The sequence below is a fragment of the Bemisia tabaci genome, chromosome 10, assembly GCF_918797505.1.
Source record: "Bemisia tabaci chromosome 10, PGI_BMITA_v3".
Taxonomy (NCBI): Eukaryota; Metazoa; Arthropoda; class Insecta; order Hemiptera; family Aleyrodidae; genus Bemisia; species Bemisia tabaci.
The window spans coordinates 42,620,028-42,646,581 of NC_092802.1; the positions used below are offsets into that span (position 1 = coordinate 42,620,028).

Consider the following 26,554-nt stretch of genomic DNA (forward strand, 5'->3'; position numbering starts at 1 on the left):
AAAAAAAGGAGAGGAAGAAAAAGAAAGTCTCCTTATTTTTTGTACCCTTACTGAAATTTACCACTTCTTCTTCTCCTTCTATTTCCTCTTCCACGAATCTTCCTCCTCTCATTATTTTTTCTCTTCTTCGTCTTCCTTTATTCCTTTTTAATTTTTTATATTTGATCATTCTCCTTTCTTACAGTCGCTTTTACTTCCTGTATTCCTTTCTTCCCTTTGCTTCTTATTTTCTCTTATTCTTATTGCAGCCCGCTTCTTCAAATTCCTCGAAATACGCCTTCTTATGGCAGTCCTTTTTACCTCCTCTACTGCTATACCTCTTTTATCTATATCTTTTTATTCTTCATTCCCAAATTCCGCACCTTTACTCCAAACACACAACATTCCCCTAACACACCCCCCCCCCCCCCCCCACATTCCCCCAACATTTCCCTACCTAAAAGTCTGGAGTCCCAAGATATTGCACGTAAGTCTTCTTTTAAAATACTCAATATATTGATTACAAGTTTCTTGTGTGGTATCTTGTTGGTCTGTGGATTAATTTTTGAAATGTGTAGACAAAGCCGTAGACAAATAAGATAAAGAGAGAACGGAGCGATAGCATTGGTGGAAGCGGGTGGTCGCAACGGACGAAGTAAGTAAGTAGTAGACTAACTAACGGCAACCCACGGGGGACCCTTTATTTGGTCCATCATTTTTTTCCTTGGTCTGCTACTACTGTTTCAACCAATAGGATTGTTCCATATGCCTTTTGTTTCTTTTGTATTTCGTTTTGTCTATCAATTTTAATGATCAGCCCACATTGGCTAACTTTTAAAAAATCATAACATACGTGGGATCGCTGAGTACCCTCGTGATGGCTGCGTGAAAGGATTGTTGCGTGAGACTGGAGTAGTGGACGTGAATCCCGAAGCCGTAGTACTCGGCGTTTGCCAGGTTGATGATTTGGTCGCCATAGAAGGAAGTGCCGACGATGGGTACGGCAGCACGGATGGCCTCCATCATACTGGACAGACCTCCGTGCGTCACAAAGAGCACGCAGTTTGAATGGGCTGTAATAGAGATATTAATTTATACATAATTTTTGTGATTAAGATGGAGTCATTATCTAACACACAACTATTGCCAGTAGGATCAGGAGGCGGAGGGCACAATGAAAGAAGTATGCGAGCATGAAGATGAATGAGAAGATGAAGGGAGAGTAGAGGAGTACAGGTAGAGGTAAGTATGAGGAGAGTTAGAGGCAGAAGGAACAGAAAAAATATAATTAGAGAGAGGAGCAGGAGAGAAAGCACAGTAAGAATAGAAGAAGAGCAGCGGAATTTAAATTATTATTACTTAAATATTTAATAATGAAAAATAGCTGAAATTAGACAAGGTGACGGGTGACAGGTGGCAAAAGTAGAGGTGAGGGATGAAGCAAGGAAATGACATAAAGAGCAAGGGTAGGCAGAGGTAAATTAAGGAGGAGCTGTGAAGCGCAAGGATGAATTAGAAAGGAAAAATTGTGACGTAAATGGAAAGACGTACACGGAAAAAAATATTTGCTAAAACGGGGAACACACTGGTTTTCGATGTCTGCAATTCGTTTTTTTTTTGCTAAAATGTCCTCCCTCTTGGTGAGAATTACAAAACAATTTGCAAAAATACTCAGTTTATTTTGCGAAAATAGCATTACTAGTTTATGGTGTTATTGCTAAAACCTTTGCTTGATTTGCAAAATTTTTGCCGAATTACTTAGGCAATTATTAGAGGATGATATAATAAGAAAGTAAAAATAGGAGTCTATCAATTTACCTACAGGGTTATCTAAAGGCACCTATCACCCCTGTAACTTCTATCCTAATTGAGATATAAGTTTGAAACTTTGGGGATGTTTCTAGGTCTATGGTAGCAACAATTTTGTGGGGCAGCACTCCCCAAGGGGGTGGGGCTCAACTTTAATTTAAATGGTAACCCCCCCTCTCCGTTTAAGATACCTCATTCAAAAAATAAGAAGAAAAACATTTGAAACTTGGCGGCCATTTCGGAAGTATAGTTAGCATTACATAACTTTACTGTGAAAGAGTTATTTTCCGAGCCAGAGACAACCAGGGCACCGAGTTTCATGCGCCTCTATCAGTGAATGTCCGTACTAACAAGTTCCTGCCATGTTTTAGTTTAAGAATTTGAAGAATCCGTTGACAGATTCGTCTCTCTAGTGCCAAAATACCCCCCGCAACTGAGTCTCATGTAAATCCACAAACAAGCTATCTGAATATCCACATCCCGCTTTATGCCGCCATTTTGAAAAAGGACAGAATTTCCGGGAAACTATTGCAAGAATCGCTTTTCTCGTCCCAAAAAACCGCTGTAAACTGAGTTTCATCCCAATCCGTCGATAAAAACGGACATGCTAAATTTCCGTCATTTTGATTTTTGACCGGTCGCCATTTTGTGAGAAATCAACATTTTGACCTGCGGTTTGCGCCAAAAATTTTCTTTCTTTATTATCTTTTGAATAAAGTATCACAAGGGGGGGGGGGGTTACCATTTAATTGAAAAACAAGTTGAGCTCCATGCCCTTAGGGGGAGGGGGGCGCGAGGGCGCCTTACAAAAAACCTCTATCTCAATTAAGAAAAAAGTTACAGAGGTGGTAGGTGACTTTTCGATAACCTTGTACATCAACCACCCGTTTCAACCGATGATATGGCTCCATTTTCCTTATGTCTTTTTTTTTATTGCATCGTCATTTTGCTTTAGATTTTAACGCTTTATTTTCTGTTCTTTTTTTTTGCTTTGTCTTTCATTGTTTTGTTTTTAATGTAATTACCAAGGATGCTGGTTTGTTCGAACCACGATCGCACGTGCACGTTCTTTGGGATGTTTAGATCAGTTGTGTTCAAGTCTGTTTTCCAGAGGACGGTCTGATCTAGACGTTCAAAAGTAGAGAGAAACATCTCGATGATCGACCTCGGCAAGTGACTCATTTTAATAATCGAGCCGTAGGAGAAGTAAATTACTCCGTGTTCAGCTTTGTCCATGATTGACTTCAACTCCTGCAACACAATTTGAAGCGTAGGAATCAATAACCGCGTTTTCTCTGTTGGTGCGTGTACGTTGTATACCGCCTTTGCAATCGTTTCGACCCCCTACTCGATACAATAACAGAGTCCCTTAGTCACTTACCGGAAAGTGACTAGCGCGAACTTCTGAGAATTTCAAAAGCGTGTAAAAAGTTTACTAATCCGTCAATAATTATGATTTAAATTTTTTTCTCATTCTGGGGCTTTAGAGTTTATGTGCAGTGAATACCAAGAGTCTACGTTACTAGGTTTTTTTCGAGAAACCTAAGAATGCTCCGCGCTAATTTAAAATATGCAAGCAGAAGCAAACGAACTGATTCGAGGATGGCTGAGCAGTTCAGCACTCTTCGAATGAGAATTTCACTCCTCCGTTTTGTTCAAAACGTTGCTTTGACAGATCTCAACACGCCTTGTTATGCTTATCAAAATTTGGTACCACTGCTCTGATAGCCAGGGCCAGCCAGGGCAGTCGTAAGTGCGATCTGTGATGAGCCTTGAGACTCATTAGACCATTTGCTAAACACGGCTCAAACAGGAATCTACATACCCCTCTCTTCCCCACGCCCCTGATCACTGCGTCGGCGTCTCGAGGAACAATGGTCTTGGGCCACCTTGGGTCCCGGCGCGGCGCGGCGCGGCCGAGACCCTTTCCTTCTTACTTACGCTTGATTAACCATTTCACCGTCACGCTAAGATTCACCCAATTTGAAAAAAAAGAAAAAATTCGCGTGTAAGCAGCAATTTTTTACTTACTCTCCGTTAAAACACGAATAAAAAGAGACCTCATGCATAAAAATTGGCCGAATAAAAGAAAAGTTACAGTATTCGAAATCCGAAGAAATCAACAAAACCTCTCCATACAAAAAATTAAAAGAAAGGGAAAAAGAAATGTATAAATTACAAATATATATAACTGACCTCAGAATTTGACAAGCAATTCAATTATAATAACGGAGAAAAAGTTGGGAGAAATTACGAAAAATTCGCCTCTTGCGAGGGGCTTCCATGTAAGAATTTTGACCAGAAGACAAGGGTTGAATAGCAGCAGTACTCCATACACACGGTGTGCCTGAACGAGTTAAACATTTTTTATAAGTCCAAATGGAAAATTCTTCATATTTTTTAATCACAGTGCCTCTTGAATGGTATAAGCCGAGAAAAAAAAGAAAAAAAAAGAAAAATTAAAACGAGATTCTGGAAAACAAAGGCGCTTTAAAATTATCTGAGGCTATAATAGCTAAATCCTCGATAGTAAATCCCGTTATATTATTAAAAAAAATTGACTTTATAGTGCAATGCCTTAGTTTCTTAAATACGATTATTTTAAGCGCTCAAACATTTATACCACCAATTTTTGCCATGGCGGGGTGATTTCCTGAGAGCCGATAATATCCCGAATTTCTCATTAAACCCTTCGAAAATGGCTTGCTTTTTGGGCAGCCGATTCGGCCATCAAACCGGCCGGTTTAAATGGAAGCTGATAATAACACAATGCTACAAGAAAAATTTTTAGATTTGTATAGGAGCGGTTTGTAAATAACGAGAAGAGGTGGGCAAAGCGGCTAGAATCCGATCCAATTTTTGCCGTTTTCTGTTGAATTGATGTTGCCGCGGACTTCTGACTCTGTCCACACATGGGTACTGCTCAGTATATCGATACATAAGTTTTTCACACGTAGAATCCAATTTTCACGTCAGGGAGTCGACATATTTCGCTTTTTCGATTTTATACGGAAAATTGATGGTTTTTCGGGATTGAAATTATACTTATTATCGTTTCATGAAAAATAAATGCACCCAAAATGACTAAAGCATTTACGTATTGCAAACTTTTACGTAACTTTTAACGTTTTAACGTACTTTTACGTATGTGCAATTGTGCACTCACGAAATTGATTGGTAAATCAATCAACGAGTGGGTACATCAACCTGGTATATCAAGTTTCTGCAAAGTTTTACGGCAAATCAGTAGATTTTCGGGATGTAGATTGCTTCCTTTCAATTCATGAACTAATGAAGCATGGACATGGTTGAACTTCTTTGCATGGAAAGACGTTTAAAATAACAAAATCAAGACATATTGATTGCAATTGCATTCATATCGAGTCAATTTCTTTTCAATAATATAACGGGATTTATACTACCGCGCGGTGATCTGGGTATTTTAGCCCCAAAATATCTTTAAATGGACTTCATCTTTCAGGAGTTCGACAGAATTTTTCCTTTCTTCGCTTACATTATTCCGTAGCACTTTTCTGCAAGAATCTGATCAGATTTTGCTTGAGGCAGATGAAAAAACTTAAATTCGTTCGAATAGCTTTCTACATTCACAATACACGGTCTCATTAAGGTGCGTCGCGTCGTTGAGCTCGCAGTGTTGGATCGTGAATTTTCTTGTTGTGCTGCGTGCCTATTTTGAAATCTATGTAAATGAAAACTAAAGGGGTTGATATTTGCGAGTTAATGACGCGCCTTATCAACACATTGTGTTGGAGTCCACTGCTTGTTTTTATGTTCATTGTGTGTCCTTTCTTCGTATTTTCGTGCAACTTCTTGCCTTCTTTTCAATACCTACATTTTTCCCCCAGGTTAGGGTAGATCGTACATTAAATCGAAGTTTAGTGTAAATAAATGGAACGACTTTTGCTCTGGATTTACACTTTTCTGAGGAGAAATCAAGGTATGTACGAGGGGCGTTCAATAAGTAAGTATCCCCCCCTCTCTAAAATCCATAAGAATGGACCAATTTTAAAAAACTTGGGCTCAAAATCTTCCTTAGGATATTTTGAGTTCAACAAAACAAACCGCAACAAAATCGGACCATGTCCGGCCGAACGCGAGCCGTTTGAACGCGCCGAGGTGCTCGACGCTCCCGCCGAATCTGCGAGGATTTGAAGTCCGCTACAGGAGAAGAGCTTCTCTGCCAAAGCCTCAGTCGTTCATCACTGACGAAAAATCAAAGAAATTTTTGTAGAATAAGGGGCTTACCTCACTCTGCCTCACTTCTCCACATAACCAGCTCGATCCAAGCAAGTCTGATACTGAGACTAAGACTAAGAGAACAGCTTTTGGATGCCTCGTGCGTGGAAGTCTTTCAGCTGACCGCGGATGAAAGAGTGGACGGCTTGTTTGACCTCTTCCACTGATTCAAAATTAACTCCTCCGAGTTCAGATTTCAGATACGGTAATAAATGGCAAACCAGACCACCATTTATTCCCGTTCCTGAAATCTGAACTCGGAGGAGTTAATTTTGAATCAGTGGAAGAGGTCAAACAAGCCGTCCACTCTTTCATCCGCGGTCAGCTGAAAGACTTCCACGCACGAGGCATCCAAAAGCTGTTCTCTTAGTCTTAGTCTCAGTATCAGACTTGCTTGGATCGAGCTGGTTATGTGGAGAAGTGAGGTAAGCCCCTTATTCTACAAAAATTTCTTTGATTTTTCGTCAGTGATGAACGACTGAGGCTTTGGCAGAGAAGCTCTTCTCCTATAGCGGACTTCAAATCCTCGCAGATTCGGCGGGAGCGCCGAGCACCTCGGCGCGTTCAAACGGCTCGCGTTCGGCCGCACATGGTCCGATTTTGTTGCGGTTTGTTTTGTTGAACTCAAAATATCCTAAGGAAGATTTTGAGCCCAAGTTTTTTAAAATTGGTCCATTCTTATGGATTTTAGAGAGGGGGGGATACTTACTTATTGAACGCCCCTCGTATAATTCATGAGTTAGAATCAGCGTCACAACAAACTCATCAAGAAAATTTTAATCTGAGAGGGGAAAGATTTTGGTCCAAGCAGTTGCATTGGTATATTGCAAGTGAATATTTTCCCCCTTTTTTTCTTCCTCTCCACCATTCACTTCTTCTTTCCTTTGTGCTCAAGTTAGATTGGTTATTTTATATTAGGTTGGATTAACCCTCTATTGCATACATACACATATATGTAATTTAATATATTTTCTTTTTTTAAACATTCTGTTCGAGCGCATCAATGTTTCTGAATGCATTTATGCAAGCCCAAGGTTGAATTCTATTGGATAAAAATGACGGAACCCACTCCAATGTTGATAAATTAGGTTAAAAAACGAGTTTTTCGGCAACCCTAGGCTGCGGAGGTCGGTTCTGGCAACGCATTTTCGGCGCAGGATGCGGGTTGGTAAGAAAGGTCGTATGACAATGAAAAAAATATGTGCATATGCAGCGCACACGTAATACTTTCTTTAGGTGACAACAGGAAATATTAGATGCAAATTGGGTTTTTAATTACTTGATTTAAAACCGAATAATATATATCTGATCTCATGCAACCAACACTGGCGGCGAAAATGACAAGTTACTTGTGTGTCATTCCATGCAACCGATTGTGGCCAATAAAAATGCACGTACAGCTAATATTCACCTATATTGGGCGCTTCTGGGTACCAGATGCGCCCTTTCCAACCGTTCGACTCCCCCGATGTAACATGTACTATACTACATGCCCTTTTGCCTTATGGGTAATGACGCCATTCTGGTACACCCGGGAAAATTGGATTTTTTTCTGCATCTGGTATTCGTAAAAGTTTTCGTGAAATGTTTTGCTTTTAAACATAACAATCTCGCACGGACGTATTACCTGGTTAAAGTATTTTAAGGCTTCGTTATGCTTAAATGCCTCATATTCGAGGTTGTAGTTTCAGATTGATTCGAAAAAATCACGAACAGTCACGTGATCTCTTCATTTTAGTGACGTATTACTGTGCTATTTTGTGATTGGTTCATTTTCTCGGCGCAGCATCGTCAAGCGTCAGCTGTTTGCGGCTCTGGGTTGAAGGTTTAAGGTTATGTCAGAGAGAATAGAAAGTTAGAGGCCCGACTCGATGCTAGGTAACTGAAACAGATGCGCTCGCAGCGCGCTCGCTGGCAACGTACGCAACTACTATTTTCTATTGTTTTCCAGAGACTAGCGGCGGGTATGTTGCTGCCGGACCACCTTCACGTAGGCAATTTGTTATACGTCGTCCGTCCGCAATACTCTCGCTTGGCCGTATGAAAACGTTCCTCGCATGCGCAGTGTTAAAGAAGCGCCCTCCAACGCTTTGGCGTTGGAACTGCTTGTTTTGATTTATGCTGGCCAAAACAGTTTTCCCATAAAATCTTATCTCTGGTAAGACAAATGTTTTATTTTTTTTTCAATGAAATGTACTTACGAATGTTTTTCATGTAACATCTATTTTTATAGTTTTTACCAGAGTTGCATAGAATCACATATATGTAATTTCTCTTTTTATTTTTTTCATCAAAGTTGCATGGACCCACACATATGTAACTGTCACTTTGGGGGCCATTTTTTTGGGAGGGGGGGGGGAAGCCCCCTCCCGACAAAAAAAATTGGGACTCTATTTTTTTCAAAGATCTCTCAGAAAAATGTTTTATTTCCAAATCCGTGATCCAAACTCATGCAATAGAGGGTTAATATCGGTTTGATTAGATCAACGTTGGACCGCGTCTAACATAAAATAACCAGGCCACATCAGCTATTGCCAAATTTAACTTGGCAAGTCAATTTCTTATGAGAGAACGAACGTTTGTGCGGACTCCTTTGAAAATTTTAAGGAATTTGCTTCATATTATGAAGAAAATTCAGTGAATGCTCGAAAATCCGCCCAACAGTCTTCATGCAAAAAATTATTCGCCCAATTAAATTTGGCAATGGCTGATGTGGCTATTGGTTCCTTTCTGTGTAACGCGGTTCAGTTATCAGTGGTCTACATTCCTACCTGATCCAACACCCTTGGTAGCGCTCAAAGGTCAACAGTCAGTAGTCTTCAAAGGTAGCGCAGTCACCAAGATGATTTAAACTTTTTAAGTTAGACTACTAATGCCGGATTAAGTTTATGCCTAAGCTTTGTTAGGTTATTTTACGTAAGGTCAGGTCAACTTACATTAGGTTCGTATATGTTAGTTCAGAGTTAGGTGTATAATTCTGCAGGGTGTTCCCAAAGTCCCGCCCTCCCCCTCTAACTTTTGAACGGTTAGAGATAGAAAAACGAAACTTTGGGAATATTTCTATATCAAAGAGGACCATCTTCTAAGGGGGGGGGGGGGTTCAAAACTTTTGCCTCTACCTCATGGGGACGGGGGGGGGGGCAACTTTTTTTTTCAAATGGTAACCGCTATCTTGTGATACATCATTGGAAAGAAAGAGAACATTAAAAAAGAAGAATTTTGGCGCAAACCATAGATCACTATCTTAATTTTTGACCGAGTCATGATAGATCAAAGGTCAAAATTGACATATTTTAAAAAAAAAACATAACTCTGGTTAAAATTATCGTAAAGAAAAAAAATGGGAAAATTTACCAAATTGCATGCGCCTTTAAAATAAAAATCGCAGAAATCACTACAAGCGAATTTTCAGGGGGATGGGGGTGTTCGAACCCTCAAATACGTCGGTTCAAAGGTCATACGATGTTCCCGCGAAATGAGCCAACTTCCCCTGACTTTACCTCAACATCATCTCAGTAAGTTCAAAATTAGTTCTACATTACGTTTCCAAGTCCTCAAATTTCGGGAAAAGTTAAAAAATAACGAAATTTAAGGTGCTTAAATTTGACCGTTTGAGTTTCGTTTCTTTTAAACTTTTACCGAAATTTGGGGACCTGGAAACGTAATGCTGAACTAATTTTGAACTTATTGAGATAAAGTTGAGGCAAAATTAGGGGAAATGTTTCATTTCGCGGGAAAATCGTATGATTTTTGAACTGACGTATTTGGGAGTTCGAACTCCCCCTTAAAATTTGTTTGTAGTGATTTCTGCGATTTTTATTATAAAGGTGCTTAAAATTTGGTAAATATTCCCTTTTTTTTCTCTACTATAATAATTTGAGCCGGAATGAGCCGAAATTCTTCGTTTTTAATGTTCTTTCCAATGATGTATCGCAAGATAGGGGTTACCATTTGAAAAAAAAATTTAAGGGGCCCCCGACCCCGCGAGGAAGGGGCAAAAATTTTGACCCCATCCCCTTAGAAGATGGTCCTCTTTGAGATAGAAACATTCCCAAAGTTTCGTTTCCCTATCTCTTAGCGTTTAAAAGTTATAGGAGAGAGGGGGGGGGGGGGCGGGACTTTTGGAACACCATGTGTATGTGTGCGCATCTATGTCTGTATTCCTACCTTATCCAAAGGCTTTGGGTCCTTCAAGTGTAGCGCGGTGAGCTGGACAACGCAGGGTGGATACAGGCGAGCACCGTCAAGGGCAGTGTTGCCGGTAAGAAAGACAAGCGAGACGTTGCCGAGCATGTCGACAATCGGGGGGTGGCGGCCCGGGACGAGGCGAGTGATGATCTCATCGTGGGCCGGGTAGTACCAGTAGTGGAAGTGAAGCATCGTCGCGTAGCTCAAGAACGCGTTGTTGAGGCGCTGGAGCAAGGACATCGGCCCGGCGTACGGCAGGTCTTTGTGAGGCACATAGCTGAAAGCGTTCGTTGCGCCCACCGCCCTTAGCACCTGCAACAGTCGCATCTAATGTTGTATTCATAGTCGTTTACGAAACACCTCAATGTACTTAGAGATGGACTGATTTAGTGGCTACGTCATTCCAAAAATCGCAGTAGAATAATCAAAATCTAACAATCGAAATTGACACCTTTTGAGTTTAGATTATTTATTTTAATTTTTTCTTCGAGCAGATTGGGTGCTCCACCGGAGGCAGGTTCTAGCCTCACCTCCGAACCCTCCTCCACAGAGGCGTAGGAGGGGGGCGCAGGGGGGGGGGGGGCCTGGACCCCCCCAGAATTGGAAAAAGTATCATCTGGCCCCCTCAGAAATTCTGGATGGTGCAAAAACACCTTCTTCAACGATAAGTCTCTGTCGCCGTGGCCCGTGAGAGGATGCCTATAAATAGAGTAACCTGTTGACTTTAACAATTTCAAAGTATTTTAACCTGAAAATGCATAAAACTGGGTGATTTTTAGGCAGAAATTGTAGGAAGATTAGCGCCACAAGTGCCTCGAGATGCGCTCAGATAGAGTTAAAATTTCAAAAAATTTCCGGGGAAAGGCCCCCTGGACCCCCCCCCCCCCCGCTGAGGTGGGAGGTATTCCATACCCCCAGACCCCCCGGTGATGGGGGGCCAGGCCCCCCCAGCAAAATGACCTAGCTACGCCTATGCTCCTCCATAGCCCGAGCTTGGGACCGGCAGGGCCCATAGGGAAAAGATTACCAGGACGACCGCTTAAGAGATGGGGACGAAGCTGGATCTCTTCTCCGGAGGATGACTGAAGATTTTATGCTGTTTATATTGATTTGACAAGTCCTTTATTCTTAATGATTTTTAGACTTCTAAAATTTTAAAATTTGAAGAGTTTATTGTGCTCGACACTGAATGTCCTGCGACATACAAAGCTATGCCCTAGTCGTTTGTGGAAGAAGAAGGAGAAAGGAGAGTTCAGATTAGTTTGCAGCGCTTTCAAAGCGCAGTAAAATTTTAACAGCCAATCAGGTGGTTCAATTTCCTTACTTTGAGGTTATGTTCTTGTTTAAAAATGATCCAGCGTATATATTTATTTATTTATGTATTATATTTACGTATATGAAAGCCCCATTATTGGAGCTATGGCACAGCGGTCAAAAAACACTAGGAGTTACAATATAAAATAATTAAAAATATAAATCACAAATGTACAATGCGATATTAAGTGGTGGTTGGTAGAATGTTATTCAACAGCTGAAGTTAGAAATTAATTTAAATCTTAAAATGCCTTGGTTAAGAGGAGATTTCGAAGTAAATTGAAGAATTTCTTTACTTCACCATCGCATACACCATCGAGTTGTTGTTTGATGTTCCAGGGCAGAGCAATTTTGTATAATTTGGATGGCCGAAAATTTACAATCTTGTTCAGATCGTTTCAGTCGAACTTTTACGTTTTTGATATCTCTCTGCCTGCTGTTGTAATTATGAGACGGTAGAAGATCGGAGGGAGATACTAATCCATTTGAGATTGCAAACTTTATAGGCTATCCAAGATATATCGATCTATTGAATGACGCAGTCACTAAAAAATCAGTCTTTTAAGGAAATAAAAGGAGACCAATCGTTAGTAATGCTCCCGCGACGGTACAGAGCGGCAGGTGTATTCTTCCTATACGAGCCACGGTTAGTATGTCAATGGCCATACGGAATAAAAAAGTTTGGTGGCTAGTTCGTCAATGCAAACCGAATGATTGTCTTAGGTAAATCGTGAAGTAATCTCTCCAAAGTTGTTTTCCTTCTCATGGTAAAGTATTATTATTGTTGACTCCTTCGATTATCCTGAGAATTTTTATCTTCGTAAATCATACTTTGAACAAATATTTTCTTTTTTATTGTAATGTATCATTATTATTGATTTACTCAATAATTTCGAAGATATATTGTTAAAATATATATACAGTGTGTCCAAAAAGTACCGTTCAGTCCCTTTTTAATTTTACCTAATTAATATTTTGAAACGAAACTTTGGGGATGTTCTTAGATCAATGTTAGCTATTTTTTGGGCCCTCCAAACTTTTCTGGCCCCCCCCTCCCCACGGGAATGGGCTACGGACCCCAACTTTTTTTCAAATGTCACCCCCCCCTTTGTGAAACGTCAATCGAAAGAAGATAAAAAAAGAAAATTTTTGGCGCAAACCGCAAATCAAAATCTTGATTTTTGACAAAATAGCAGCCGGTCAAAGTTCAGAATAACGGAAATGACATCTCCGTTTTTGTTAACGGATTGGTATGAAACTTGGCTTTCGGTGGCTTTATGGGATGAAAAAAATAATTCTGGCATTAGTTTTATGGAAAACTAGCCGTTCTGCGTCCTTCACGGCTAGCCAAGGGGCTGCGCCACCTGGACCCCCGGTCACTGGCTACGCGAGTGACATTTGACTGAGTTTCCTGAGTAGTTGGGCATAGTGCCAAACGGAACTAGGTGCATTAAGACATGAGCCCTGAGACCCATAAGAATAAAAACATAACAGGGCTCACGTCATAATGCACATAGGTAGTTCCGTTTAGCAGAAATACGTCCATTTGAGGAATATTCTCTATACATTGTGGAGACTTTCAAGATAAAAATGATTTTGTCACAGAGCTCTCTCACCGGAGCATGCCATCATTTGCACATTCATAAATATGCGAAGATGAAGCGCTGATGGGGATTTCTTCAAAAACGCATTTGACCGGGACGTCAGTCCCATCGGGTGGAGGAGAGTGAAACCGTGGATCTTTTTCCGCGATTTAACTTGCTGAAGTAGCAAAAGTGCAGCTTTACTTGATTATTGGTGGAGTAGGGGTCTAAAAACTGCTCAACGATAGTATAGTTCGAGTTCTAATTCGCTATGAGCCCACTTATATTTTTGGCGCGTATACGTAGTATATACGTAGTATACCGCCTTTGCGATCGTTTCGACCCCCCTCTCGATACAATAACCAAGTCCCTTAGTTCCTTACCGGAAAGAGACTGCCGCGAACTTCTGACATTTTTCAAAGCGTGTAAAAAGTTTACTAATCCGTCAATAATTATGATTTAAAGTTTTTTCTCATTCTAGGGCTTTCTAGTTTATGTGTAATAAATACCAAGAGTCTACGTTACTTGGTTTTTTAAAAAGAAACCTAAGAATGCCACGCGCTAATTTAAAATATGCATATATAAGCAGAAGCAAACAAACTGATTCGAGGATATCTGAGCAGTTCAGCACTCTTTGAATGAGACTTACACTCCTCCGTTTTGTTTAAAACGTTGCATTGACAGATATCTACACCCCTGTTATGCTTTTTAAAATTTGGTACCACTGCTCTGATAGCCAGGGCCAGCCAGGATAGTAGTAAGTGCAATCTGTAATGAGCCTCGAGACTCATTAGACCATGTGCTAACCGTGGCCCATACAGAAATTCATTCTCCTATCAGGCCAAAACAGTGCACAGGCAGGCACTCGATTACCCATTTCACCGTCACGCTGGGATCCACCAAATTTTCAAAAATATTGTTTCGCGTGTATTTAGCAATTTTTTACTTACTCTCCGTTAAAACACGAATAAAAAGAGACCTCATGCATAAAAATCGGCTGAATAAAAGAAAAGTTACAGTATTCGAAATCCGAAGAAATCAACGAAACCTTTATTTCTCCAAACAAAAGATAAAGTGAAGGGACAAAAAGAAATGTATAAATTAAAAATAAATATAACTAACCTCACAATATGACAAGCAATTCAATTATAATAACGGAGAAAAAATTGGGAGAGATTACAAAAAATTCGCCTCTTGCGAGGGGCTTCCTTGTAAGAATTTTGACCAAAAGACAAGGATCGAATAGCAGCAGTACTCCATACAAAACACGATATGCCTGAACTAACATTTTTTTTGTCAAAATCGAAAATTCTTTGTATTTTCTAACTATAGTGTCTCTTGAGTCGTTTCAGCCAAAAAAAATTCCGTCAAGACTTTGGAAAGTAAAGGCGCTTTAAAAGTATTCTGGGGCTATAATAGCTAAATCCCCGGTAGTAAATCCCGTTATATTGTTAAAAAGAAATTGACTCCATAGTGCAATGCCTTAGTTTCTTAAATACGATTATTTTAAGCGCTCAAACATTTATACCACCAATTTTTGCCATGGCGGGGTGATTTCCTGAGAGCCGATAATAATATCCCGAACTTCTCATAAAACCCTTCGAAAATGGCTTGCTTTTTGGGCAGCCGATTCGGCCATCAAACCGGCCGGTTTAAATGGAAGCTGATAATAACACAAAGCTATGAGAAAAATTTTGAGATTTGTTTAGGAGCGGTTTGTAAATAACGAGGAGAGGCGGGCAAAGCGGCTAGAATCCGATCCAATTTTTGTCCGTTTTGGGCGCTTCTGGGTACCAGATGCGCCCTTTCCAACCGTTCGACTCCCCCGATGTAACATGTACTATACTACATGCCCTTTTGCCTTATGGGTAATGACGCCATTCTGGTACACCCGGGAAAAATTGGATTTTTTTCTGCATCTGGTATTCGTAAAAGTTTTCGTGAAATGTTTTGCTTTTAAGCATAACAATCTCGCACGGACGTTTTACCTGGTTAAAGTATTTTAGGGCCTCCTTATGCTTTAAATACTTATATCCGAGGCAGTACTTTCAGATCGATTTGAAAATATTACGAACAGTCACGTGATCTCTTCATTTTAGTGACGTATTACTGTGCTACTTTGTGATTGGTTCATTTTCTTGGCGCAGCATCGACACGTCAGCTGTTTGCGGCATTGAGCGGAAGGTTTAAGGTTATGTCATGGACCAAGAGAATGAATAAGGACCCCCAACTCCAGTTAGCGGAGACATTAGCGCTGCCTGCGTTCACGCCGTGAATATGGGTCCAGCCAGCGCCGATGTCACCGCCGGCCGGCCGGTCCCTCTCTTCCCCGCGACCCGCGCTTCCCCTCCCCATTGCTGAACTCCTCTTCACGCGGCCCCGCTCCCCCGCGACCTGCGCGCCCTACCTCGCGGCGTCGCGACGCCGCTGTCCGCTAGATCGCGTTGACGCACCAGCTTTAGAGGTTCCGCCGCTCTTTCCCGTCGTCTGATTTACAGTGAATCCTTTATGTTTCCATTCACCACCGACTAAAATTCATCACAAAATGCTTGTGGAAAGTTTCAGGTCTTCGCGGTCGATCTGAAGTTTTGAAGGGTTTTGCGGTAAAAGAATCCCACTTTAAATTCCAGCTTCGTCAGTCTTCGGGTACATAAGTTGGTAGTAATATGCTTTGACAAAGAAGCGCCCTTCAACGCTTGGGCGTTGGAACTGCTTGTTTCTGTTGAATTGATATTGCCGCGGACTTCTGACTCTGTCCACACATGGGTACTGCTCAGTATATCGATACATAAGTATTTTCACACATAGAATCCAATTTTCACGTCAGGGAGTCGACATATTTCGCTTTTTCGATTTCATACGGAAAATTGATGGTTTTTCGGGATTGAAATTATACTTATTATTGTTTCATGAAAAATAAATGCACCCAAAATGACTTTAGCATATTGATTTTCACATATTTACACTCACGAAATTGGTTGGTAAATTCAACGAGTGGGTACATCGACCTGGTATATCAAGTTTCTGCAATTTTTTATGGCAAATCAGTAGATTTTTGGGATGGAGATTGCTTCCTTTCAATTCATGAATGAATGAAGCATGGACATGGTTGAACTTCTTTGCATGGAAAGACGTTTAAAATATCAAAATCTAGACATATTTAATGCAATTGCATTCATATCGAGTCAATTTCTTTTCAATAATATAACGGGATTTATACTACCGCAGGGTGATCTGGGTATTTTAGCCCCAAAATATCTTTAAATGGACTTCATCTTTCAGGAGTTTGACAGAATTTTTCCTTTCTTCGCTTACATTATTCCGTAGCACTTTTCTGCAAGAATCTGATCAGATTTTGCTTGAGGAAGATGAAAAAACTTAAATTCGTTCGAATAGCTTTCTACATTCACAATACACGGTCTCGTCAAGGTGCGTCGCGTCGTTGAGCTCGCAGTGTTGGATCGTGAATTTTCTTGATTTGCTGCTTGCGTACTTTGAAATCAGGGGCGGACTGGAAGTCGAAAAGTTAGGGGGCGACCTAGATTTTGGGGGCCCCTCCTGTCGTTCGGGGGCCCCTCTAAGGAGATCCGGGGGCCCTCCCCCGGAAAATGTGGAAAATTACACACTTTTTAAACGCAATTTTATGCATTATTGGAGTCAAATTCTACAGTATTTGAACTTCAAAATAACCCATTCTCAGGATTCTTCGGGGGCCCCTTCATCACAAAAGCTTTAGACGACCTTTCATGTCACTTAGAGAAAAATTTTCAAGGATTTTGGGACCTTTTAGTGACTGAATAGGATAAAAAAATTACAACATTACAGGGGTAAAACCATAACTCGAAAAAAATTCGCCGCGGGGGCCCCTTCGGGACCTCCGTGGCAAATTGTTAGGAGGCGATCGCCTCCCCGCCTCCATGGCCAGTCCGCCCCTGTTTGAAATCTCTGTAAATGAAAACTAAAGGGGTTGATAGGTGCGAGTTAATGACGCGCCGCATCAACACATTGTGATGGAGTTCACTGCTTGTTTTCTTATACTTTAATTGCATACCGGATTTCCGTGAAGTAACTGAAAAGTGGGTATAATTTTTGAACAAAAAAAGATAGAAGGTCGCGGTTTGTTGCATGCTTCATCATATAAAAGGGGAAATTTTTCGATGGGGGGCTTTTCCTGGTGGACCCCCCTGGGGGGGCCCCAGGGGGGGCAACTTCAAAAATTCAAATGGCAACCCCCATTTTTTTAGACATGGTTAAAAAGAACTTAAAAAGACAAGAAAAATGGCGCAAATAAAATTAAAATCGGTTATTTCGTTCAAAAGTTACAGCCGGTCAAAGTTTTAAATTGACCACTTTTCAAAAAATCGCCGATGAGCTCCAAATTATCGGAAAAACAAAAACAAACCAGGAATGAAAAGTTTGAAAAGTGCTTTTTAGGAAGAGGAAAAACAACTGACGTTGTCACAAGTCTGGATGGCATTGTTTCAAAATAAAATTTCGGAAAATTCAACATGGCGGCAAATTTGAGGAAACGCAAAAAATGAAAATTCCAGAAACTGTTATCTTTCAAATACCCTCTAGTTTAAGGAAATCAAAGGTATCAACTTTTATTCCTTTATTTGGCCAAGTAAGAGCAATAATTTGCTGACTTAAAAGTTGTCAAGCGGGGCGCCTTCAATCGTTGGAGTATGCGACATCACAGGATTAAGTGTGCTGTCGAAAAATGAAGCCGATGTGAAAAAGCGCTCCTCCTTTGGGATGCTTTAGAAATTTTTAAGGTCCTCCTCCTCAAATTTAACGAGAAAAAAGAAGAAAAGTAAAATTTAGCAATTTTTACCCACAAACTTGGCGAGCCAAAAAAACATGATTTATCCTGGTGGGGTAGGGGCGGTGGACATTTTTGACATTTCTCTCTCTGAAAATTAAAAATCCAAGAATAATTTTAATTCTCTAACTCCTGGCACTCCAATTTGGCAAGGAGGATATCTGCTACGCTTCCAATTCCGAAGACGCCGTTCTACTCTTGATTATTATCTGAATTGAGATTATCTTATTGACAGTCTCAACCTTACGATTTGAGACACCAATCTTTTCGGTAACATCTGATGCACTATCTGATCGGTGACACGGTGAAGCGTAGCAGATATCCTCCTTGCCAAATTGGAGTGCCAGGAGTTAGAGAATTAAAATTATTCTTGGATTTTTAATTTTCAGAGAGAGAAATGTCAAAAATGTCCACCGCCCCTACCCCACCAGGATAAATCATGTTTTTTTGGCTCGCCAAGTTTGTGGGTAAAAATTGCTAAATTTTACTTTTCTTCTTTTTTCTCGTTAAATTTGAGGAGGAGGACCTTAAAAATTTCTAAAGCATCCCAAAGGAGGAGCGCTTTTTCACATCGGCTTCATTTTTCGACAGCACACTTAATCCTGTGATGTCGCATACTCCAACGATTGAAGGCGCCCCGCTTGACAACTTTTAAGTCAGCAAATTATTGCTCTTACTTGGCCAAATAAAGGAATAAAAGTTGATACCTTTGATTTCCTTAAACTAGAGGGTATTTGAAAGATAACAGTTTCTGGAATTTTCATTTTTTGCGTTTCCTCAAATTTGCCGCCATGTTGAATTTTCCGAAATTTTATTTTGAAACAATGCCATCCAGACTTGTGACAACGTCAGTTGTTTTTCCTCTTCCTAAAAAGCACTTTTCAAACTTTTCATTCCTGGTTTGTTTTTGTTTTTCCGATAATTTGGAGCTCATCGGCGATTTTTTGAAAAGTGGTCAATTTAAAACTTTGACCGGCTGTAACTTTTGAACGAAATAACCGATTTTAATTTTATTTGCGCCATTTTTCTTGTCTTTTTAAGTTCTTTTTAACCATGTCTAAAAAAATGGGGGTTGCCATTTGAATTTTTGAAGTTGCCCCCCCTGGGGCCCCCCCAGGGGGGTCCACCAGGAAAAGCCCCCCATCGAAAAATTTCCCCTTTTATATGATGAAGAATGCCACAAACCGCGACCTTCTATCTTTTTTTGTTCAAAAATTATACCCACTTTTCAGTTACTTCACGGACACCCGGTATGCATTGAAAGGTATTGAATTTTTGAAGTTGCCCCCCCCCCTGGGGCAACTTCAAAAATTCACTGACTAGTGTGATCTGCTGATAGGGTATAGATCTCTCGTCGTGACTCCAACTTAATCTATATTATTCAGCTACAAGCAAAATCTTGGAAGCACTATTTCTGACAAACTACCGGGCTGATAAGGATGATCTTTACATGTATGTCATCTGTAATAGCTGTAGATATGCAAAAAATTATGAAGCCCCGAACTTTCAATGTTGTAGAGCTTTTAAAGCTCATGTTGCATTTATGTCCAATGTGAATAGCGTGAGTGATATGTCGTTTTCGCTAGAAACGTCGAGGTGTGAGATTATACCTGAGTGAGTCGAATAAATAATAGAACAATGGAAAAGCTTGTGTAGGAGGGCTCCTCATTCCGAGAGCTGAGGAACGGTGCATCGCTCAGGGTTCGAGGTTCAAGGTCGAAGGTATAAGGTCTTTATTCAATATTTCCTATTCTTCCGGCTTCGATTAGGGTATTGGTCAATATACTTGATTGCTGAATTTCTATTCATATTTACATCAGATACAAAGTGAGAGGGCACGCGCTGCGTCGCGTCCGGACGGACCAAATATTATTAACTCTCAACAGTCGTAATCCGATTTTTCTTTAAATTAAGTATTTAAAAATAACATAATAAATGGAAATTTCTTCAGTAAGTGGACTGCATTTAGAAAAATTAACGCATCGTGTCGCACTTTCCAAAAAATTGAGTTGAGAGTAGTTTTGAGCTCAACTAACTCCATGCCAAAAAAATACATTATTTGAAAGTTCAGCGCACATTTTCTGTCAAAATATAAAAATGCATGAGGACTGGATTTTCCGAAAAATATGTGCCAGATTCCACAATCTTAGCGATATGTTGCATAGCAAAAGAGCTTTGTTTGCATACCGATGGCTAAGTTGAAAACCACGTACCTTGCTCACAGTGTTTCAAGATTTCCGCATCCAATTTAAGATTTCGAAGGGAAATGAGCCAATTTTATCGCTTTCAATTTTCACAGAATATTCTTCGAGCAGAAGTGAAATCAAAAAATTTAGTACGTTGATTAGTTTTCCAATAAAAAAAAAGAAAAAAAGAAGTTTACGAGAAGTATACGACGTTGCAAATTGAGATACATGTCTCCCGAGTTTAGGCATCAATATACTGCCTCAATAAATACCAAATTATGTACATCCAGTTATTCCTCATAATTTACAAATCTAAGAGTTAAGTTAAAAATTTTGAAATCGATGCAGTTTAAACACAAAATGGTGTATTCAAATGGAAGAACATGTTTGCCCATACATATTATGCGTACATAGGGCTCGCGAAGCGGGCCTGAGGGCGCGAAGCGCCTTCCAGGGGACAGGGCCCCCTAGTATACCAATACAAACTGCCTGAGCTGAACGCATCCCCCCCCCCCCCACAGTTTTGTACTGGTACATATTAGAGTTAAAAAAATTATTTTTGACTCTAATTATAATTTTTGAAAATTCTTGGCTTTGATTTCCCCGCGAAATGGTGTAGACCCATGCACCATTTCTCCACCCCCTCCTATCCACCGATAACTAGAGTACCTTTATAGGTACTGAAAGGAAAGGCATGCATTTCTGATTGGTTCCCGTATTTTAGGCCTTCGCAGTGTCAAAAACGGGAATAAAGATCACATTTTCACCAAGTACAAAGATTATAAATCAAGAATCAAATCAAGAGAGTTTGCCTCCACTAAAGAGGAAATTCACGCAGACATAGCTTGAAAAACTGACAAATGTATCAATCAACTATCAGAAAAAATCGGGGATCATGAAAACACTATAAAACACTTTTGATAGCCAGATTGTAATTGGAAACTATTAATTTTACCTCATTTTCTCGCCATATGCCGCCATTTTGAAAATATTAAGAATTTAAAAAATGTAGGTAATGCGAACGAGTCATTTTGTCCAATCGGAAACGAACAGGACCCCGAGTTTCATACGAATCCATATCCGTAATCGTCTTCAATACCAAGTTTCCGCCATTTTGAAGTTATTCCGAATTTTAAAAATCTAATGAAAGGTGCGTTTTTCTCATGCCAAAACACCCCCGTGTACCAATCCAAAAAAATCCCGCAAATCCACCGATAACAAATTAGAAAAAAAAACCACCAAGAAGTGGCCCAAATGTATGTAACAAGGTGGAGAAATGGTGCTGGGTCCACACCATTTCGCAGGGAAATTATATTTTCATATCAATTTTCAAAATTTCTTTTCATCCTGAACGCTGACCTGGCGCGGTTAGGTTAAATAGTTCGGGTTGGATTAAGTTAGGTCAGCTTTGATGGGATGAATATTAACACTAACCTGGGGACTGTAACCGAAGGAGGAGTAACTGACGATGGAGGCATTAAAAAGGCGCCCTAGGACAACAAATGCCTCCTGCCCGAAGAAGAGTTCCATGAAAATTAGGTCGAACTTGGAGCCAAGAAGACCCCGTAGGACATCCGAACCCAGGATCTCCGGTACGAGGAGATCGCCGAGCGCCTTCCACTCGGGACCATCTGGACCGGGTGCCACCGCTTAAATTGGTCCACCGGGTTCCATGACGCTGCAAAGTGACGTTACAGAGTAATGGATAGAGGAACAATGCATACACAAATGAATTTTGATTTATTTCAGCACTTTACTCTTTCTTTTAGCATAAATATGTTCAAATCAAGTACACTGTCATGTCCTCGAAGAGTGCGTTATGAGTTCAGAAATGAACTTCTTAGAAATTGCCATGGCGCTGTTGGAGCGGACAATATTATAGAACAACCCCTCTAGTCTTCGTGAGACTGTCCATAATCATTCGAAAGACTCTGAAAAATTGTTCGGGCCGTTCAACAACTAAGAATTATATACTTAACTAAAAGGAAGTGAATTTTTATTGTAACCAATTTGAAAATAGCCCGGAGTTCTAATTCCTTGCTCGGTTCCTCATTCCTTCGGACGGCTCGGGGTCCCATTGAGCGCCGACCGGCCGCCTAGTGGGCCTGTGCGGAGCTGTAGTTCAAAAAAGGGGATTTTTTTAAAAGTATTTGTAATTTTTGAATTCAGCGACCCTCAATAATCCCTAAGGACTTATTTTGCACGGTTTGAACATTCAATCTGATTTAATAACACTCAAAGCCGCCTTCTTGGCGCGCGAAAATCGGCTGGGGCGCGTTGAGTGGAAACTTCAATCGCTCATGGTTCTTGAACTGTTTGATTCCCCACCTTAATGGACGTCTCGTTAAATGCAAAAAAAGACGAAAAATTTGAAGAACTGATTTCGATTCAAATAAAAAATTGAGACCTCTGCGTATTCTTTGTTTGAAAGAGATTTTTTGGACTCAAAAACTGGAAAAAAGCACATGTGTTCAGTTGAAAATGTGATCTCGGGATTTTGATCTTTGGAATCTTAAAGTAGGCAATTTTCGACGATTTTTCGTCCAAACTGGACCTCAATATCTTTCTTCGTTCAAGTGATACCTATCGAGGTTCACAGGTTTTGACTTCCACCCCCCCCCCCCCCCTTCGAGCCCTCCGAATTTTTTGGGGGATTTACTTTCGAGTGATATCGAGGTTCACATGTTTTGACTTCCACCCCCCCCCCCCCCCCCCCTGGAGCCCTCCAAATTTTTTGGGGGATCTGAAAATACAGGAAAAGGATCGTTCAAGTATGAGTGACAAAGTTTGAAGAAATTCCAGGGGAGGGGGCGAAAAAAGCCGTTTTTGCATCGAGCTCTTTGTTGTCAACAGGACACATGAGAGAGATGTGACATGGATCAGGGTTTACCAAAAGAGTCAAGAGTTTCTCAACTACATGCAGTTGAGCACAAGCAAAAGGGTATTTGATTCAATACACAGTTAATCATGACCATCATGTGTAATAGCATAAGCCCGATCCTTCCGAGTCTAGGACTACCGGCCCAAACCGGGCACGTTGAAGTTCACTACAAAAAGATTAAACATTTGTTTCAGTGCAAGATGACATTTTTACGTGAAAAAAATATGGATGGGTTTCCTAACTCGGATATTTTAACAACTTTCCAAGAGCTTTCATTTTTGAAAAATACACGCTTCAAGCTTTTTTTGAGCAGCCAATGCTACCGGGGCAATTTTCTCAGATTACGTCTGATAAAGCGACAGACATGGGAAATAAACAACAACAAAAACTAACCCATCAAATCCGTCCATTTCTCCATACCAAGCAGGATGTGGTTGAAGTTTTCCGTCCGTTTTTTGGGCGGGTATGGACTGCACACGGTGACGTTATGTCCGCGCTCTGCCAAAGCGTGAAAGATGGGCTCCACTTGGACGTAGTGACTCCAGATCGGAAGCGGGAGGAAGACAAGGATGTCGTGAGCGGGACACCCGATTGCCAGACATGATGCTGTCAGCGCCAGCAGGACCCATCTCATGGCTACCGCACCTAGGTTTGGTAAAAGTAGGCTGGGTCGGATGCTAATCGAATGAAACGGAACGATATCCATTTTAACATGAGCCCTGAGACCCATAAGAACACATATATGATAGGGCTCAAGTCACAATGGATCTAGTTCCTTTGGATGTAAGTACATTCAGTTGAAGTCATGTACCGATAGGTTTTTATTTCGGTTTGGTAAGCCCTAGTCTGATAGAGTTGAATGGAAGAACAAAAGAAAAAAAAAAAAGAAAAAAGGGCAGAAAAAGAAGAGAAAACAAAACAGAGGAAGATGATAAAGAGGATCTTGAAAGAAAAAAAGAAGAAAAGGGCAGGGGGAGAACAGTATGAAGGAAGGTAGAATGTGAGTAAAAGAAAATTTGAAATGTTAATAAACTCTTAAAAGAGCTAAAGTAGTTTTTAATACCTAAAATATTAAAAAAAATGTTCAACATTTTTTAAAAAATTATTATTTTTAAAAGACTTGTGCGTGAAAAAGTTTTCACACGTAAAAAATGACGAAAGAATGTTTTTCAATGATAATGTTTTAAAGCTGCGAACTGCAGCTACTGATCCTCATTGCAGAATCGGATTCCCCAGAAAATGAGCATAAATGTAACGATCGCGTTGCACAGCAACTCTGTATGATTGAGTTACGCAACATTGATGATATTATTCACCCGCACTTGTCGTTCTCGAGTAGATACGCACATCTCAACATTTTGCATCATGTTTTTTGCATGAAAATGCCTGCTGACTGTTGTAAGATGTTCCCTCTTTGTTGCTCATACGTAAATCTATTTATCAAAGGATTAAAAATTCGGGCTTCATAGTCAGTTTTGATGTAAGAAGACAATGAACATTAAATGAATTGCTAATTACTTCTAAGGAAAGTGTAGGTTAAGGTATGGTACTCAAAATCATTCACAGAATAATGGAATGGGACACAAAGATTTTACGTAACTATTCTTTGTCGCAATAATAATTCAATAAAAAACTCACTTCTAACATTTTTAATATAAATCCGTTTTATGAAAAAAATTTACACATTATTCGGCAATAATTGACTTTTTTCGAAGCAGCTCTACCGCTAGTTCTATGTTTTACATACTAGACGTACATTTCACCTAAAAAATAACCAAAAAGGCTTCCTTAGAAAATAATTGTTAACAGGCTGTTTAGGAGTTTTTGAAAATCATTCGATGAAGGTCAAATCAACTAGTAGCATGGGTGGAACTTAGAACTTTCAGGGCGAGGCGAAGGGCACCTCATCAAGAAAATATTAGGAGGCACCAAGAGACGTCTCACCAAAGGGAATTTGCGAGACTCATCCAGCTCCGAGGGGGAGCTGATCTCGTGAAAAAATCGAACCATGAAGGAACAATTGCAGAAATTCAAGATATGTCATGCACTCACTTTGCCCAATCCCTCAAATTTCTGTGGGAGGGGGGATTAGATTTTCGGTGGAGGCAGTCTCCCCCCTTCGATTGCTCCCTAGCTCCTCCCATGACTAGAGGTAAAATCTGTACATTTCCATATAGCTTTTTCTTATATGCAGTCTCTTAAAATTTATCACATTTTTATGCGATCGTAACAATGACGAGACGGAAAGTAACACTGACCTAATTTTTACGATGGTTCACCAGAAAAAACGACTGGATTCAGCTAAACTTAGCACTCACAGACTCGGTCACTTGGCGAGGGATAACATTCCCGTGATCGTCGTTCGGACTCGAGTGGACTCGACGCATGGAAACAAACATACTCGAACGGTGAAGAGACGAAACGCCAGATTAGAGATGACAATTGTTTCGAAGTCCTCGTCGCATGATCAACGGATGAAACTGCCTAGAATAGAGCTCGTATCTTAGCTAGGCTGGCGGGAGGCGGAGCCATTGATCTGCTGGTCGACTGATTGACCGCTGCTCCAACAGTGTTACGTCACAAAAAACCGATATGAACCGATGTCTTCTAAGTTATAGTATTGAAAGAGGTCGTATGTTATTTTAATTGTTTGGATCCAGCGAGTATTTTGCAAGAAAGTGATACGGCCAAAGTAAACAGACACAATTAACGGCGACGTCACTGTAGGTATTTTCCGTTATATCCATAGAGTATAGGTACCTACGTATACGATGGAGCGCCACGTACTGGATTCCCGCTAAAGGCAATACTTGAACAGTACATTCCTCACCCTTTGTTCACCGACGGTGTGAGCCGAACGGCGTTGTTGAACACGGCAGCTCATCATATAATAGCTTGCTGATAGTAGTTTTGGGGATTAGGTACTTAATTTTATTCAGTAATTATTTTCACGAATTTTGGCAAAATATGTTTGCTGAAGTAACAAAAAAAAAAGGTACGAAACTCCCGGTTTGTATACATAGAACTTTTGAATATATATTGGACGTTGCATTCCTAGCCTCCTATTCACCAAAATAGTATGCCAAACGGCGTTTTTGAACACATGCAGCAGCTCATCGTATAATTGCTGGCTAAGAGTAGTTTGGGGGATTAGGTAATTAAGTTTGATCAGTAATTATTTTCACGAATTTTGGCAACTTATGTTTACTGAAGTAACAAATTTAAGGAGGTACGAAACTCCTAGTTTGTGTAATTCTAGGTGGCGGCAGCCATCCCGGCTCAATCCTGAAAAACTCCACCTAAAAAGTTGACAACGACGGGTGGCTGCTGTCTAAAACTAGATATACACTGAGAAACTTAATCGGGCTCGCCTGCACGGTTTGCGATTCATTTAGCTCTCCTGCTAGTTAACTCCAAAAACTCCAGCAATATTTGGATAGAATACGCTCAGTTCTACTCGTAATGCCCGCCCTTTTTAAATTTCATTAAATGTTATAAATGTTATTAACTTTAACGACAAATTTTGGACCCCAAA

The 26,554-nt window shown here is 40.4% G+C and overlaps 2 protein-coding genes across 2 annotated transcripts in view; one reads left to right on the forward strand and one right to left on the reverse strand.

Moving 5' to 3' along the window:
• LOC109031897 (UDP-glucosyltransferase 2) overlaps nucleotides 1-8,357 on the forward strand; it is a 27,783-nt gene extending 19,426 nt beyond the window's left edge. The window contains exon 7 of the mRNA XM_072305375.1: nucleotides 7,997-8,357. Within this exon, the coding sequence (XP_072161476.1) occupies nucleotides 7,997-8,003 (7 nt within the window). The 3' untranslated portion in view covers nucleotides 8,004-8,357. The remainder of the gene's footprint in view (nucleotides 1-7,996) is intronic.
• The window catches only part of LOC109031899 (UDP-glucosyltransferase 2), a 24,437-nt gene extending 808 nt beyond the window's left edge, over nucleotides 1-23,629 (reverse strand). Inside the window, exons 1-5 of the mRNA XM_019043725.2 lie at nucleotides 23,413-23,629; nucleotides 21,573-21,816; nucleotides 10,213-10,545; nucleotides 2,814-3,039; nucleotides 833-1,052 (exon numbers count right to left, since the gene is read on the reverse strand). Of these exons, the coding sequence (XP_018899270.2) occupies nucleotides 833-1,052; nucleotides 2,814-3,039; nucleotides 10,213-10,545; nucleotides 21,573-21,668 (875 nt within the window). The 5' untranslated portion in view covers nucleotides 21,669-21,816; nucleotides 23,413-23,629. The remainder of the gene's footprint in view (nucleotides 1-832; nucleotides 1,053-2,813; nucleotides 3,040-10,212; nucleotides 10,546-21,572; nucleotides 21,817-23,412) is intronic.
• Between the last annotated feature and the right edge of the window lie 2,925 nt (nucleotides 23,630-26,554).